We start from the raw sequence: 16,822 nt of genomic DNA, 5'->3' as shown, positions 1-16,822 counted from the left end.
GAAAAACAAAATTTAAAATTAGCTCTTTTTAGTATGATTTTTTTTTATATGCTGTGTTTCTCAAAAGCCATTGACAGGAAGAAAAACAAAATTGAGCTATATGACTCAGCAAAAATGTCTTCAAGCTATTTGCTCTGATTTAAGGTAAGCCCGACACGACAAGCATATCATCAGAAAAAGACAATATCAACATTTTTCTTTTTATTATATAGCTAGACTTGTTCTTGATCAGTTAGCATAGCGTCAATCACCCATAAATGCTACAAAACTGTGACGAAAATCACTCAAATATACGTCAAAACAATGATTCTGTAAACCACTTGAGGCTAGGAACGGTCCCTCCGTTTTTGTCATGAATGTCATACAGTGTGTCCGATTTTATCAGTGAAGTGAGAGCAAATAATGATCTTTATCTGGCTTGTCATTGTTGCACTCAAATGTCACAGACGTGACACTCAATCCACTATTGAATCTATTGGATTTTTGAAAAACAGGCAAAAGCTTGGACTAAGAATAAAATATCGAGCGGCTGTCTCGTAGCCAGTAACCAGACTCAAAGAAGAAAAAAGATGACATGATAACAGAGCTTAGATTGTGAAAAGGTCTCACAGTGAACGATAAGCACACAAATTCTTTCTTTAGTCTTTAAACTGGAATTAGCCTGCCTGCTAAAGTCAATATATCCAAAAGATTAAAAAAAAGTTATTTCAGAGATCAACTGAAATAAAACATTGGTAACCGGAAAACATCCCTGAAAACTAACAAAAACATCTTCACATCAAAAATGTTTTGCATGGTGGATGGCTGTTATTATACAATGGTAAACATTGGGATTTTGAAGCCATATTAATTAATTTAAATAATTAATATTAATTTGTTTTTAAAGAACTAATTTGGGGGAAAAATGTTAATTTAATGCAACAATTTACTCTTGTTGCGTACTCTTTTTGAACATTATCACAAACTAACGCTGATGATGCTATTAGCTAAAGATAATTGTCACTAATACTGGTGATCAATTAGCCACACCTTTATAGCAATCATTTTTTCAAATGGTCAGGGCACAATAAAAATGACTTGGGTGTTTAATTTCCCCACTTGGTGGGTTGGTACACAATCTTGGATACAAATACAATCAAAAGTCAATTTTACATAGTATATGTAAAGTCCTAACGTTGCCCCTTGCGGTTGCAAGCACATTCACCGGTGGACAGCGAGTACAGAGTACTCTACCACACCAGCATCAGGTGCTCCCGTGACGTACAGCTCACTTGGGAAGTCTACTGTCGTGTAGATGACGTCAGACGTCTCCTATAAGCGCAAACAATGTATTTGTTACAAGTTCTTGTTTTTTAATTTAAAGGAAGAAAAGAGTGAGTCAGAGGGTTCGTGTTCCTCTTTTAACACCTACTATGGCGTCTTCTTTGGATGACTCAGGCGGACCTTTTGCACACTTGCCTGCAATGAAACCAGAGGATTAATTCAGGGGAGAAAACTAAAGTTGATTGATCTAAATTTATTGCAGTGGGCAGCATGGTGTTTGAGCGGTCAACAAATTTTGGGTTGCATGTTGTTCCCATCTGTTGAGGATTTTTCCACTCATAAACATAAACAATGTCAGCATGTTGGCTTCAGTGTTGATGGAAAAGAAAAGATTGGTTTGATTGATTGCGTGAACTATTATATGATTGACTGGCAATCGGCCCAATGAGTGTCTATATTTGCCCTGGCATTGGCTGGCTTGATCAAACTGGTTGGTGATTAGTGACCAGTCAAAATGGATAATAATAATAATAATAATAAATGAAAAGCTTACCCAAGTGTTTGGATTTGGTTTTGCTTCTGAAGCAAAGCGCTCCGATCACTGAGGCAACAACAACAATCATAATGATGGCGGCGAGGGTGGCAAAAGTCCAAATGGTTCTGCTTCTAAAAGGGACAAAGCTTTAGAGCTATGCGAACCACTAAACAGATCCTACCACTCCATGTGATGATTCTGTCAGTACTGACAGAAGGTCCGTCAAACCGTCACTGTCGTTGTGCATACATGAAATGGTCACTGGTCACTTGTGCCATTTGAGTCCCGGTCAACTCCGGGCTCTCGGTTATGGTCGGCAACGGGGTCCGGTACTGCTTGTCCTGGTCAGCTGAGATGCCTGACAAAAATATGAAAATATAGCTCCTCAGTGTATGCAAAAGGGTCGAGGGCTCCTGGCATCAATTTACAACTGTTCAACAGCTCAACATTACTTTTTTTTTTTTTAATAAAAAAATCCTTTAAGGATATACGCAACAAGCTTTCGTTGATGTTCAGGTCAGGTGGAAGTTGATCATTTTCTACCATATGAAATCGCAGCTTTTGTCTAGTCATCACGAAAAAGTCTATAGTTGTGTGATGGGAAAGCTTACCAATGACGTAAACCCACTGATCCGCGTAAACGTAGGCAGGAGCGCCCAGCAGCACACATCTGTAGTAGCCTTCATCTGCCGTCTGCGCCTGAGCCACTTTGAACTCAATCCAGCTGTTTGTCTCGGTGAAGCTCACTCTTCCTCTCAGGAAGTCAGCGGTGTAGCCTGTATTGTCCAGGAGGGTTTGACACCCGTTTGAATACACCTTGCAGCACGACTTGACATATCCTCTGTAAAGTGGCGGGAACTCAAGTCTCAGGTTAATGTCATCAAACTCATGGACCATCTGCAGGCCGATGCATCCGGAAACATCTGGGGAACAAATACCATTAGTCAAGAAGCAGAGAACAACAGAACATAAAAAGTGTCGTGGCTCACCTAATGAAAGAAGGAACAGACACTGCAGCTTCATTTTAAATCTCATATCATGAGAACACTGAGGGCTTTTTCCTCTTCTCTTTTGTCCTTGCAAACAGAAAAAAAGCAAGTTCTCCATTTACGTAGTTTCGATGCACAGAACGACATTGACTTCCCATTTTAGCATTTAGACAGACTTAAAGGCGACATGGACTTTTTAGTGTCATGTGTTCAAACTCTTGTGCCTCTCAACACATTTTAAACACACATAAACTTTTTAGAAATAGTTTGGCAAAAGTATGACACAGCTAAAGCGACATAAATTATTTTTCCTCCCACATACCAATTCCTGATGTTTATTTTTCCCAATAAACAAATGAAGAGACCCGTATAGGCGATATCAACCTTTTTTAATACATCTAATCTTAAGGAGAACGAAAATGTCAGTGCTTGAAATAAGAATTTATGGCGAGACGTGACCCCAATGTGGCGAGCGGCTCTCCAATACATGTCCATGATGCCTTCAAAACTAATGTAAGGACCATAAAAGCAAATTAGGTGTGCTGTAATTCATCAATTTTGACTAAAGAATGTCACAGTTTTTAGTAAACATCTGGGAACTTTTTATTCATCTTGCTTAAAACGGTTCTTTTATTTCATTAGTAGCTACCACATTGTTATACGGTAGACTACGATACTGTACAGAGCTTATTAAATACTTATAATTGCCCAATCATAGCAATAGATTGCAATTGATTAAATCAGTTTATCAGAAAAAAATGACAATGAAAAAGAAAATGTACAGCTCTGTGAAGAAACTATAATAGACAACTATAAAATGATCCGTTTCTCTGATTTTACTATTTTTAATTACAAACCATTAACATAATTCTCCAAATTTAAATATGAATGTTATTTGTAGAAAATGAAAAAAATGAAACATGATTAAAAGATCAAAATGTCCAGTGTTTATTTTGGTCTTATTTTTTTCCCCCCAGAACTGTTTCTCAAATAGATGTTACATATATAAACTAAGATTTTTTTTTTTTTTTTTTTGGTGTTAGCATGTATCTTATTTAAAACTTGAGATTCACCAGAAGAAAAAAAACAAAAACAAAAGTCAAAGCTATGTACAACATTTTCTATTAACATCTTTTTGGCATTCTAAAAATGAATAAACTTAAATAGACAAGACACTTTTCTCTCCCAAAAAGACATTCATAAACTGCCCTGTATACCTTCCAAATCCTTAGGGCAACAATGCGGCGCTCAAAAAATGCAGACAAACTGCATGAACAAACAGATAGGTGGCACGGCAGATCTACTCTACAGTGAAAGCGATAATGTCATAGTGGACGCCCTGCTGCTGCTGCTGCTGCTGCTGCTGCTGCTGCTGCTGCTGCGGCTGCTGCTCCTGCTCCTGCTGAAGTTGCGCCATCTGCTCAGGCGTAGCTTCCGTCGTGTAAACCTCCTGAACCTGCGCCTCCGCTATCACTGCCGCGTCGGCTACTGCTGCAACAGACAAATGGAGTTCGGATTTGCTCATGTCACTGTACTTGGAGAGTAAAGTCCTTTTTTAGGTGGTTAAAGTTTGGGAATCACCGATGAAGGTCAAGAAGTCAAAACGGCAAGCCATCTGTTTTGTGAAATCGAGGGGAAACCCATGAAAACTTAACTTTTCAATTCCCTTTTTTGAAACATAAAATTGGGGTCAAATTGATTTCATTTGAGATTAAAGTTTTACAAATTAAAGATCTACTGGATCACATCACATGAAATAAAACAAAAATGTTGACGATGGAGCAATTTTATGTATTACTTGAAGTTTCTAAAAGAGGCAGTTGAGGAGTTTCTGCACTCCAAGTGAAGAAAATGAATGTCATAATTTTGATTTGAATGTTTTTTTTTTTACCCTGTGTCATTTCAACTGTAGCTTGTAAAGCACCATTCGTTTTCATCAGTTTACTTATTATTTATTCATAATTTATAGTTAGCCGCTGGAGCATCTTTGTATGAAAAAAGCCGTTGATGTTAATCTTTGCATGCATTTGTAATGTTGGACAGGAATGTCATATGCTTGTCACTTTTTTGTGTGTTTGAATTTAACATTAGCAGTCACCATGTTGTGACTCACGCTGCACAGCTTAGAATAAATCAATAAATCCGTCTAATCAGAGTACAGACCTGTGACAGCAGAGTGGGCGGCGGTCTCTAGAGCCTGCTGTTCTGAGGCAGCAGCGGGCAGGTACTGGATTGGATTGTCGCTGCTGACCGCCATCTAAAAAGAAAGAAGTGGAAGGAAAAATTGCTGTTTTAGTGAAAAACCTCAAGAATATTGTTTAAATATTTAATAAATAAATAAAATAAAAATTGCCGCGATGATATGTTTGGCACAGTTTTCACAACCCTGATGTCATGGAAGTGTGCCTAGTGGCTGGGTATGTTAAGCATGACCCACCCGGACATTCAAGATTGGGATTGGAACACTGGTCCCCTGAGCCCAGAGGCATCCTATTGCATGATAATCCATTCCAAAGAGAGTCAAGAGTGACTGCTTGGAAATGTAAACATAGCCGAGCCCATTTTATGGCATCACCTGTTGCTCCTGTAGAAAGCCTTCTTCATGCTCGTACTGGATGATCTGTCCATCTGGTATCTGAGGGACATTCGCAGCAGATGAGTCTTGCGAGCATCAGGCACAGCCCTCGGGTCAAGCGTGACATGCGCTCACCTGGATGTGATTGCCTTCTGCTAGCACGACGTACTCCTGCGGGATTAAGTGCTGCACGCCATCCTGGGAGATGATGTACTGCACCTAAAGACGGTGAGTGCAAGTTGGTTCTGAGTATGGTAGCTTGGTAGTCATCCAAGTCAAGCAAAATGTTGATCTCCAACTCCTCACCTCGGTGACCTGATTGTCTCCAGTCATGAGGTGCTGGACCGTCTGTCCGTCAATGGTTGTGATCTGCTGGATGTATGTGGTCTCCTCCTGATGGAGGCAAACAAAGATGTTATCATACGTGTAGCTTAGCGTGAACGCGAGGGTTGCACTACCTGGTCAGTTAGGGACTGATCTTGGGCCACGATGATGTGCTCTTGACCCAGAGCCTGCAGCTGATCTGTGCTGATGACTGCCTGGTGGGCATGCAAGGCTGTAATACACAAGGTACATGTAACCCAAAAGTGAGCTTTGAATGTGATGTATGCAAATAGTTTTGTGTTTATGCATCAAGCGTGGTGTTTTACACTGCAGCGTGGCCAGCGCCTCCTCGTCGCCATTGACTACGATGGTCTGCTGGGACGCGGCACCCCGGCTTTTGCGCGTGGTGGTCTGTTTCTGGTTGTGGACACGCTCCTTGTGGAACTTGAGGTGGCCATTGCGATTGAAACTGGAAAAGCATGTGCTCGTCAGACCACAAAAATACATTGCGGCTGGACGATTATTTGACTTTAATCGATTCATTCAAGCTTATTTGCAAGTCACATTTTTAGATCTGCGGTTTTAGATACACCCGAGATGACGATGGACCAGAAGCAAGATACACTACTTGGGTTGGTCGCCAGTCAATGGCAAGGTAGAAACGGTCTAAATTGAAATCATTCATTTCATTCATAGAAAAACTAAAAAGTTTTGTTCCTACCTCTGTCCACAAAGTGTGCAAGAAAATGGTTTTTCGTTGGTGTGTGTCAGCAGGTGTCTGCGCAGGTCCTTCCTGTTCTTGGAGGCAAAGCTGCAGTTGAGGCACTTGTGAGGTCGCAAGTACGAGTGCAGCTCCATGTGAGCCTGAAAAAAACATTTTGCAGTTACCCAAACTGTAGAAGGAACCTTATCTGATGTCAACTCCAAACTTCCACAGCTTAACTTCTCATGGCAGTTTACGAGAAACTCTTTGGAACTTTGCAAGAAAGTTTCAAGCCCTCAGCAGCTTGACTTGCAAGTGATCCAATTTCAGACCCACCCAAGTGTAGCTGCCATGCCATACAACATCTGTTGCTGATAACCATGCAGCCTTCTGTACCTACCTTAACCTCGGGCCAGGAGCTTGAGGTGAAGTCACAGTCGTGGCACCTGAAGGTGTTGGTATCCACGTGCGCCCGCTTGTGATTTTCCATGTCCGAGCGGCAGTGGAAAGACTCCGTGCATATGCGACAGGAGAACCTCTTGCCGCTGACACAGGGTGAGCTCGTCGCGGAAGGAGATGAGGGCGCTTCGCTGCTGAGCTGAAAGTGAAAGAAAACGCGAGACCTTTTCAATGTGAACCTGTCTTTTTGAAAATAAATAAATAAATAAATAAATAATAATAATATTACCTCCACCTGCAAAACACCCTCAGGCAAACCAGAAGCTAGGTAGAACTTGTCACTCTTCAGGCTCTGTTCCTCGGATTCCTGAACCTGATCGGTGTTCTCATTACTGGGAAAAAAAAATGTATAAGAAAATGTATTTTGCATGTCACAAAAAAGATGTAACCTAAATTTACTGTCACCGCTCATTGGTTAGAGTTCAGAACTTAAGCACGTGGAAGAAGAAATAAATAATGTTCGGCTTTTGTACACACTTCATCTCAAATTTCAGGGCCGAATTTTGGGGACCAATACGTCCCTGGTTGTTAACTATTTTTAGGTGAAAAAGTCATTTGAGCATTTCAGAGATTTTCAGCCTTCCTTCACAGGGCTCCAGTGTGTCAATATTGATGTCAAGACTTTCAAACTAGGGTGCCGTTGCAAATTTGAAGGTAACTTTGCTAGCAAGCTCGCGTCTGTTAACATGTAGTCAGTGTTACTGTTGTACCCACATTTTGTAGCTGTAAAGTTTTTGCACTTGTTAGACAATGTAAGAGTCTTGGAAATGAGTCAAGGATAAAAAAATAAAAAAAAAGGTAGAGAAAGAATATTTTTTTAGAGACCATTCGGGGTTTTCTTCTACCTTTTTTTCCACAGAAAAAAATTTTACAAAGCCATGCCCGAAAAGACACAGAAAGTCATTTGAAATCATTCCTTCACCTGCACTCGGAGCTTTGGACTTCTTCGGTCACCTGCTCCACCACATTGAACTCCCCTTCATCCGTGTAGGTTTCCATGGCGATCTGAGCAATTTCTTCCGTCTCTGCCTCATAGGCCTCCTGCAAAACGGTGTCACCGTTCTCAGACACGTGGACTGTGACGACCTTGTGGGCCTGACCCGATGCCGCCGAAATAGCGCTCCACGTTTCTTTCTCGAGAGCTTTGACATCTGTGCTGCCATCGGCCTTGAGCACCGTCACCTGGGGAGCACAATCAATGTCATGATGGTTGAAGGATTATTAAGGTCACAAGTAACGTTGCTATTTGAGCAGTGTCACCAACTTGTAAGGCGTCTCCGACCAGTTCCCGGGCGTTGCTCATATTTAGCAGCAGGCTCAGGGCATTCTGGGCAGAGAGCTCACCAGATTCAGCTGGGGAAGACGCAAACACTCCTTTCAGTTTTTTTTCTTCAAGTATGGTGAACCACATGAAGTTACTCAGTTTGTCCCATGCTAAGTAGATTTAACCCTCCTGTTTTGTTGCAGGTCAAATTCAAATTCTATACAGTGGACAACCCCATAGTTGGTGTTCGACAGATTTCTTTTCAATATTTTTAAATGTTTTTTTTTTTTATAAAAGAACCTAACACGCATTTCTTAATGGGGCGGAGTGACTTATCCTCAGTGAAGCATGGAATTCAAGAGGTAACACGGGAAATGAGATTATAGGTGTTTCAGGAAAAACAAGTAAAAGAAGAAGTTCAATATTGTGAAATGCCAATGTGTCTAACCATGTTCATAGATGATGGTGGTGTTTCCCAGTGCATCCTGGGATACCGACGCATTTCCCATCCCCTGAATAGCTTCAAGAGCTGCAGGGTCCACTGAAACCTGACAGATGTAAAAACAGAAGAGCATGGTTGCCTCTTTCCCTTATGACTGAAAATCTAATTCAAAGCGGCCATGTAGACTCACAATGCCGTTTGGCACAACTTGAGCTCCGCCCTCGTCTTGCTCTTTTTGCTCCTCTACGTGCTGCAGGGCATAAAAAGGCTTGCGACGTGGCTTGGTCTCAGTTGCCGGGTGAGCGATAGACCACTCCTCGAAAGCTTCCGGATGGCGACACTGCACGTGGAGCCGCAGATTTTTGCGATGTTTGGTCCCAAAGTGACACATAGTGCAGGCAAAGGGCTTGTCTCCTACACAAAAACATATTTACAGAGCAGCCGAAATGAATAACCCTGCCGGTCCAAGTGCTCAAAAACCAATGGTCTGTTTACATCTAATCAAACTGACCTGTATGTTTAATAGCCAGGTGGGACACGAGGAAGTCCTCTTTGGAGGTAGTGTATTTACAGTGCTCGCACTTGTAGGGTCGATCACTGGTGTGGGAGAGCTGGTGGTTCAGCAGCAGCTTCTTGTTGGCGCAAGTGTAGTCACAGAATTCACACTTGAAACTGATGAAAACGCAACACACACGGTTAGTCCTGACACACTGAGCAAAACATATCTAGGAGGCGTTAATGTGCTTGGAAATAAAAAGAAGTATGAAAAAAAAAGATGTTTTTGAGAAGGGGAAAAACAAATGACATTTAAACTTTTGAATGGCAGTGAATATGTCAAATACAGTTCGAAATTGATAAATGTCTAGGACCTAGACTGGTTGAAATATTTGAAAATAAGGAGTTATACTTTTGATCACACTAGGAATACAAAAAGAGTGCATGGTACTGACGTGCTGTTGCCCACGCTCTGAAGGTGCGTCAGGAGGTGCATTTTGAATGTGTAACGCTTCTTGAAGGATTTGCCACACTGAAAGATCACAAAAAGAAACAGATCACATTTTTAAGACAGGACAATAAAAAGCTGAGGAGTCCCTTAAAGGGCACTAGAATACTTTTCCCCATTGGCGTGCTAATATGCCATGATGACATTTGGGCTCGGCGGACCTTATCACACATGTGAGGCTTCTCTGCGCTGTGGGTCTTCATGTGCTGAGTCAGCCTCTTCTGCATGGGGTAAACTTTGTGACACATTGGACACGGGAACTCTGTTACCGTCACCACCGCCTAAAAGGCAAAACACATTTTTGGGAATAGTGGACTTAGTTAGATAATTTCACACAATGTGTGGACAGACAGTGAAGACACAACTTTTTAAATTGAATTGCCAAAACTTACCACATCTGTCTTTTTTTTCCTGGTGGGTGTAAAAATAAATACAGTTAGAAACTGTCAAACCATATATTCATGTAGTATAGTCAAAACCAGGGTTAGGCAAAGACTCCATTGGATTTTTTTAAACAGACAGCTCATGGCAAAAATGAAAGTCAAATGTTTATTACAAAATTATTAAGTCATTCCCAATTTTGAGAAATGATTAATGAACCACTCATTGAATAAACTAAATCTGATTATTTCCTGCATTGGGCTGCCAAATTTTAATTACTAACCAGTTTTAGAGGGAAAATTGGAAAAATAAAAAAAGAACAATAAGAAATAAAAAAGGAAAAATAACAAAATGAATGCAACAATTACTACAGAATTCTTGAGAACGTAACTACCCGGCTACTTTGCCAACCTCTGGTGTACACTGGCCAGTGAGACTTACTTCTCTTTGTCGTGAACCGCGGCGTGACGAATGACATCTTTCCGGTAAACACTGGAGTACTCGCACTTCTCACACTTGAACGGCTTCGAACCCTCGTGGTTGAACATGTGTTCCTGCAAAACACATACACGCGTACCCGACATTACACTCACGTACGCAAGCTGAAGGGCACGCGTGTGATTGAGCGCCTTTGGACCTTGAGCGAGGACCAGCGCTTGCAGCGGTAGTTGCACTGGAGGCATTTAAAGCGCTCTGGCTCGTTGCCCTCGTGGGAGTCCACGTGGAAGCGCAGATCTTCCTGCGTAAGGAAGCGCGAGCCGCAGATCCAGCAGCTGTGAGGTCTCAGGAGCGGCTTGAGGGATTTGTAGTACCGACTGAAAGAGGAAACTTGGCATTACTAGGCATATCAAATTTAGTATGTCCGCCCTAGCACTAAGGTCTCTTGTCCATTGTTTGACCTTCTGTCCATTCTTTAACCTTACGGAGAAAACGAGAAGAACCCTTGAACCTCGAAAGATGACATGTGCAGCTAAAAATAAAGAAAGGCATTTACTTGCGACTCAAATGCTTCTTGTATTTCTTGCGGAGAAAGCACTTTGAGGGGCGTCCTCGTTTCCTCTGAAAGAACTCTTCCTGCTGAGAGTTGGACGAGGGGTCTTTGTTCTCAGAGTCCGACTGGCTCACCACCACCTCCACCTCTTCGTCCCTGTCGGCCGCCAGAGCGCCGCCGTCGTTGTCCAAGCCTGAGGAGCTCGCCTGGTCTGGCGCGTTGGCGTCGGAATTCACTCTTGGTTTTTTCGCTAAACTCTCTGCCTCTGTAGGGAGGGACAAATACACAGGTGGGTCACACTAGGCAGAGAGTGGGGCTTCAGCAGCAAGGCTAGATTGAAACAATAGTCAATCTTGGCTCAAGCTAATGAAAGACTTGACAAATGACTGGCTTAAACCAAAGTAATGACTAGTTTGCTTGTAATTGCGTGGGCACTGGGGCTTGACTTGACTTGCTCTGTTTTTGCCGTAGCAACTTTGAGGAAAGTTACTCATACCAGTGCTGTAATGACCTTTGGGAAAGGGACCACCCACCTTGGCTGTCATCATCTTCTTCCAGGATGTTGTATTTCCTTGGACGGCCAACTTTACGCTGAGGACGACCTTGAGAGGAGGAAGAGATCGGAGGAGTGTGTTTTTTCAAAATGGCAGGTAGTCTTCCGTGGCAGTCCTCTTCAGCTGGGTTATAGTTGCTGTCCTCTGAGGAACAAATTAGCAGAGATGAGATTAGAGATAAGTGCCTTTTTTATGACCACAATTATCAGGAAGATCAAGAGAGTAAGAAAATACAGGTAGACATAACAGTCACACTCCAAAAAGCATTGCAAAACATTTGATTTTTCATTTAAAAAAAATATTTTAGCAAGCCGTCTCTACTTTTTGACACAGCCCAGGATGTACTGAGCTTCACCCACCCAAAGTGAAATTCCCTGATCAACTGGAAACACTGACCTTCAGAATCATCAATCGCACCAGCGTCTGGAATCTGGTCTTCCTGGTCGTCATCCTCTTGAGCTTGATGAGATGCGGATACCTTCGCCTGCATTGCTCTCCTCTCCGCCGCCACCTCTTCCTTCTTCCCTTGGTCTGTCTGCTGAGAAGCCGCCGTGGCGCTTTTGGGAGGCCGGCCACGTTTGCGCTTTGTTTGCAAACCCCCTTAACACACAACAGGGGTCATCAATTCAAACTTTTTACGAGGATTATAACATACACCACACCTAAATATCAGTTTTTTACGTTCACCACGCCTTTGGCTGACATTGGCCCTCACGTAACATCTTTTTAACCATGTTGACCTACCTGAAGGTTTGAAGTGTTTTTCCCGCATGTGGTTAATCAGCGTGTCTTTGGAGACGCTCTTGTACGGACACATTTTGCACTTGTACTGCTGTACAATCACAACTTCCATCATCTCCTCCAGCTCAGCCAGGTTGGGCGGCCGGTCTCCGGAGCCTTCGGCCACGGCCGTCGCGTTCGCTCGCTGGCCCAGGGCGGCTTCCACCTGCCGAGGGTCGTCCCGGCTGGCTGAGCACTGCGGCGCAACATCTGGCTTGTAGTTGGCCGTGTAGGTGCCGCTGCTGCTGATGTAGAGACTCAGCTGGCTCTGGCTGCACTCCGCCACCTCTGGGACCCCCCCTGAATCTGCCGTGTCTGCCACAGGGTGGTCTGACGAGGAGCTGTCCTCAGTATAGAGGGAGGCGTCGGGGCCATTGCTGTTCTCCGTATAACAGGAATGCTGGGGTTGCTGCTGTGGCTGATCGGGATCTTGAGTCCGCTCGTCGTCGTCATCATCACGTGCCCGGTAACGGGAACACTCGGGTTGCTCAGAATCGGCAGCGGCGGTGTACTGCCGGCTCATCTGCGTCCTGTGATCCGCGCTGCTGTCGATGTAGGCGCGCGAGTGATGCGGCCGCTCTCCGTCGTCCACAGCGCACAAATAGCGGGCACTGCACTCCACCACGTAGTTGCCCCGGCTGGTGGGGTTTGAATCCGCCCTGCTGCATTCAACGTATCCGGGCAGGTCTTGGTCACTGTTGTCGCCACTGTAGTCGGGGAAGCCCGACTGGGAGCGCGTCTGGTCGGGTTCTTCAGAACACTCTGCGTAGGAAGGGGAGGACTCCCCTGTTTGGTCTGGGCCATCTGCACCGCAGTCCAGGTACTGGGATGGGTGAGAGTGTTGGGGCTGATCAGGATGACTGCTGCTGTCTTCTGGGTAGCCAGAGTGTCCCGGCTGGTCGTCGGGCTGGTCGGGCTCCGGGCTCCTCTGCATGTCTCCCTGGTCCAGACAGGTGGACGTGGGACCCTCGGAGAGTGCCTCGGTGGCTATTCGACCAGACAAGACCGAGGAAGACATGTGGGCTACCATCGGAGCACCTAACGGAGACACAGATGTGAACACCAGATAGACTAACTGCTGTGCCAAATTATTCACACATAACATTTTCAGGACCTTGTAGTATGAGATATTGCGTTGGTTCTGCATCTCTGTCTTCTGCACTGGTTACGGCTATGCACCCTTTTGGAAAGAGGAGTGAAAATAAAACATATTTGCTTTTGCCAGCAATCCAAACAAAACAATTTATGTTGTCTGTTCTGCGGCAAGATAGGAACGGGGAGATACCATTCAAGATGTCAGGGCCAATGGTGGACTCGATGATCTTGTCAATGGCTGAGCCCAGGTCAGATGAGGTAGAGGCAGTGGAGTCGGACACCATCATGGCTCCTTCAGACGCGGCGGCGCTGGAATGAACAAGCACTTGGGCCGACTCGGACACCAGCACCGACTGAGTCACGGTGGACACACTGGAAACGCTGGTGGACTGGGCAACCGAAGAAGAGTCTGGGAGGTGAACGGAGGACACTCGGACGTCCGTGCTGGAGCTTGTCTCCGGGATGAAGACCTTGAAGGATTGAGGTGATGTCATCGCTTGGCAAGCTCAACATTCATAGGAGACGTGTTTGGGGTTTTTTTAAGCAAAAGGATTCTTGTTTTTAAACAGCGTACTTTAACGTCTATTTTGTTGTACCCTAAGTTAAGTTAGGTTTTTGTGTAGTGACCCCACTTCCCCGTTCGTTTATCACTTTTGATTATTTCTTTTTGGCTTTCACTACTAGTCATTGGACATGCAGCACATCAACCTTTTCCGAACGCATTAAACATTACTTGCAATATCTTACCACAAGTCCCTCGGAGCTCTGTCCCACATGACAGTCCGACTCGGGTGGTTGAGCGTGAGAGGAAGCAGCGTCGCTGCTGTCAGCCGACATGGCCTCCGACGACTCCATGCCCATCCCGCTTTCCGACGGCTCCTCCATGCCAGCGGGGCCTGCATCACTACTGCTTTCCACCTCATTCTCCTCAGACTCCATCACTACTGTACAAGGACGTATGAGATCAGTGTCTGCACAGACAAATAATACTCTTACTTATGAAATATAGGAGCATTTTATGCAACTATGTTACTGTAATTTGATTATGATAAACAATTCCTTAATGGGAAAGTTTCACCTTCAAAAAGTCGAAATTATTAGTATATTTTTTGAAAGGTGACACTATTTTGCCTTACCTTAGTTTGAATGAGTGAAAATATTAGAAACATTCAATCTGAAGCCATTTAGGATTAACGGTATATGAAATAAAATGCTCATAAATGTGATGTGATCATCAAACTAACTACACCAAGTAATAATAAACTAATAACACCCAAAGTGTATGTTATCATGCTTTTATTGGTAACATCTTATAAGCATTCATAGTGCACAGTTGGGAAACATATTCGAGTATGAGGCTAATGACTTCCTCAGGAGCAAATCAGTCAGGAGTCAGTTATCCTAAAATTCACTCAGTGTGATGAGATTGGTTAAAGCTGCCTTAGCCTTCAAACATCACTTTAAGAAATCCAGTACAGTATGTATAAGTCCAGTTTAGATGAATGAGCTTTGTATGTATGTAATATTTGCTATTTAATTTGTAAACAAATTATTTTAACAAAATTTGTATGACTTATACGGAAGAGGATTAGGGCCAGTGAAGAAATGAAAAAGTGGGTCACAGGATTCTGACTTTTTTTTCCCTCAGAATTCTGACTTTAAAGTGAGAATTCCACATTTGAAGTCAGAATTCTGACTTTAAAGTGAGAATTCCCACTTTCTGACTTTCAATTCTGACTTAAACGGGGGAATTCTGACTTTATTCTCAGAATTCTGACTTTAAACCACTTTAAAGTCAGAATTCTCACTTAAAAGTCAAATTCTGAGAATAAAGTCTGACTTTAAAGTGACAATTCCCACTTTCCGAATTTAAAGTCAGAATTCTGACTTGATTCTCAGAATTCTGACTTTAAAGTGGGAATTCTGACTTGATACTCGGAATTCTGACTAAAGTGGGAATTCTCACTTTAAAGTGGGAATTCTGAGGGGAAAAAAGTCAGAATCCTGTGACCCACTTTTTTTCTTCTTCACTGGCTCTAATCCTCTTCCATAGACTCACATGCAATGCATTTGATGTGCATTATTAGTAGTAGTAGCAATTCGTTTTCATCTTAAATTTTAATGCAGTGTTCATTTTCAACCTGTGCATAATGTTACAGTCATTCATAATATATTAAATAGTTATTTTTGAGGATAAAAACCTGAGTGGTTTGGTTGAAGACTTTGGCCAACCACTCTACTACAGTTGAATGTTGATCATGAAGGTGGTACTTAGAGAACCAAGGATTTGCTTTCTCGGTGGTACTTGGTGTAAACGTTTGAAGACTACTGGGTTGCATGTTTGTCACCGTAGTTCACTGGTAATTTAAGCACAGCGATAGATATTGAGCATGAGCTTCACTGCAAATGTTAATAATTTCCGAATCTCTGAGATATTTTCACAAATCAGGCAATAAGAAGGTCACAAATGAATTATAGAAAGCCTGGTGGGGGTTTAACAACAAACGTGGCTTGATTTCCTTGTCTTTAAGACTTGGTTAGCATTAACCTCATACACCATTTACAGATAATGTTGGTCAAACATTATACAGTAAAGCCCAAGTCTGTTTAAAGGTTGCCGGACAAACGAACATATTTAGCGGTCTCGGCAAAGTCGACGTTTCGGTCGCAAAAACATGTAGTGAAAACAAAAACGGGAGTCCTGTTCTTGAGCACTTTAGCATGCAGTAGCTAATGGCCTAGCTGCCCTTGATCCTGCCTGCGCCGCGTCGCCATTTTCCAACAGGCGATAGTCGATTTACATCAGGCATTCTCGGAAGCTCATCTGGGGACCTCGAGGGCCTCAAGCTGCGCCAGACCGCCCAAACGCTCTCCCTGAACAAAATAAAAATACGCAACCTACCCAGCAATTGGCTGTTATATTTTTCTTACCGTGTATTTGGGAGTGGATACGTGTCCTTAAGCGTAGCGGCGCTAAATAGTACAGGCATCGGTAAGACGTAATTGTAGCTTCTTTCTAGTCGGGCGCTAAGAGAATCTCCTCGCTTCCTGTTCCTGTGGCCAAGTCTTATTTATTGTTTTGATAAACCAATTCGTTCTACAGACGTGCCGGCAAATTCAGGCAATTGTTGGCTACTCGGAGTCGAACTGCGTTGATAGCATTTGATAAGTATTAAGTGTAATATTCGGAATAAACGACTGGACTATTTTCTTAGTCCAAGGCGTAGCACGCCTTTTTACGCGGAGGAATATTTGCTGTTTTGCAGATATCTACCCTACCAGACAGACATCGCAGTTGAGTCTCACAGATCTAATTTTAGAAAATGAATCCAAACATTTGCAAGCAGTACCTATTTTCTGAATTTGTCACTTCTGTTTTGTCATTAAATCGGTATAGAAAATGGATGGATGTCAGTGTTAGGGTTAGGGCACATAAACAGCAGACTGGTCACCAATGATATACA

At 43.2% G+C, this 16,822-nt stretch overlaps 2 protein-coding genes across 6 annotated transcripts; both read right to left on the bottom strand.

Moving 5' to 3' along the window:
* Window positions 1–188: 188 nt before the first annotated feature.
* LOC119119411 lies at window positions 189–2,931 on the bottom strand. Its single transcript, XM_037245738.1, has 6 exons — window positions 2,788–2,931; window positions 2,410–2,721; window positions 2,048–2,156; window positions 1,817–1,929; window positions 1,412–1,458; window positions 189–1,311 (listed from the first exon to the last, which is right to left on the bottom strand). Exons 1-6 carry the CDS (start codon window positions 2,903–2,905, stop codon window positions 1,201–1,203), a joined length of 810 nt encoding a protein of 269 aa, XP_037101633.1. The 5' UTR covers window positions 2,906–2,931; the 3' UTR covers window positions 189–1,200.
* A 226-nt stretch (window positions 2,932–3,157) lies between these two features.
* znf335 (zinc finger protein 335) lies at window positions 3,158–16,495 on the bottom strand. Of its 5 annotated transcripts, none has more exons than XM_037270654.1 (29): window positions 16,290–16,495; window positions 15,560–16,232; window positions 14,106–14,302; window positions 13,549–13,828; window positions 13,378–13,443; window positions 12,228–13,301; window positions 11,880–12,083; window positions 11,463–11,627; window positions 10,933–11,194; window positions 10,576–10,753; window positions 10,380–10,492; window positions 9,950–9,968; window positions 9,719–9,838; window positions 9,505–9,581; window positions 9,066–9,226; window positions 8,745–8,968; window positions 8,561–8,660; window positions 8,113–8,201; window positions 7,771–8,030; window positions 7,078–7,180; window positions 6,790–6,987; window positions 6,408–6,550; window positions 6,013–6,155; window positions 5,821–5,918; window positions 5,669–5,755; window positions 5,498–5,581; window positions 5,363–5,422; window positions 4,951–5,044; window positions 3,158–4,278 (listed from the first exon to the last, which is right to left on the bottom strand). In XM_037270654.1, the coding sequence occupies exons 3-29, from the start codon at window positions 14,295–14,297 to the stop codon at window positions 4,088–4,090; spliced, it is 4,785 nt and encodes a 1,594-aa protein (XP_037126549.1). In that variant the 5' UTR covers window positions 14,298–14,302; window positions 15,560–16,232; window positions 16,290–16,495; the 3' UTR covers window positions 3,158–4,087. The 5 variants fall into 5 exon arrangements, with proteins under 5 accessions (XP_037126549.1, XP_037126559.1, XP_037126532.1 ...); XM_037270664.1 differs by having other exon boundaries at window positions 14,106–14,299; XM_037270637.1 differs by lacking the exon at window positions 15,560–16,232 and having other exon boundaries at window positions 14,106–14,329.
* Window positions 16,496–16,822: the final 327 nt, after the last annotated feature.

Source organism: Syngnathus acus, chromosome 2 (assembly GCF_901709675.1).
Source record: "Syngnathus acus chromosome 2, fSynAcu1.2, whole genome shotgun sequence".
NCBI classification, from domain to species: domain Eukaryota; kingdom Metazoa; phylum Chordata; class Actinopteri; order Syngnathiformes; family Syngnathidae; genus Syngnathus; species Syngnathus acus.
The sequence above is the reverse complement of the archived record's forward strand: the minus strand, read 5'-3'. Positions and strand labels throughout refer to the sequence as shown.

Excerpts from the sequence above, each read along its gene's own strand:
- LOC119119411 (XM_037245738.1), bottom strand. The coding sequence starts at position 2,905 with ATGGAGAACTTGCTTTTTTTCTGTTTGCAAGGACAAAAGAGAAGAGGA. Across the intron at positions 2,157-2,409 it reads TCAGTGGGTTTACGTCATTG|GCATCTCAGCTGACCAGGAC; the intron begins GTAAGCTTTCCC and ends TATTTTTGTCAG. Across the intron at positions 1,459-1,816 it reads AACCAAATCCAAACACTTGG|GCAAGTGTGCAAAAGGTCCG; the intron begins GTAAGCTTTTCA and ends GTTTCATTGCAG.
- znf335 (XM_037270654.1), bottom strand. The coding sequence starts at position 14,297 with ATGGAGTCTGAGGAGAATGAGGTGGAAAGCAGTAGTGATGCAGGCCCC. Across the intron at positions 9,582-9,718 it reads AGCCTCACATGTGTGATAAG|TGTGGCAAATCCTTCAAGAA; the intron begins GTCCGCCGAGCC and ends GTGATCTTTCAG. Across the intron at positions 7,181-7,770 it reads GTCCAAAGCTCCGAGTGCAG|TAATGAGAACACCGATCAGG; the intron begins GTGAAGGAATGA and ends TTTTTTTCCCAG.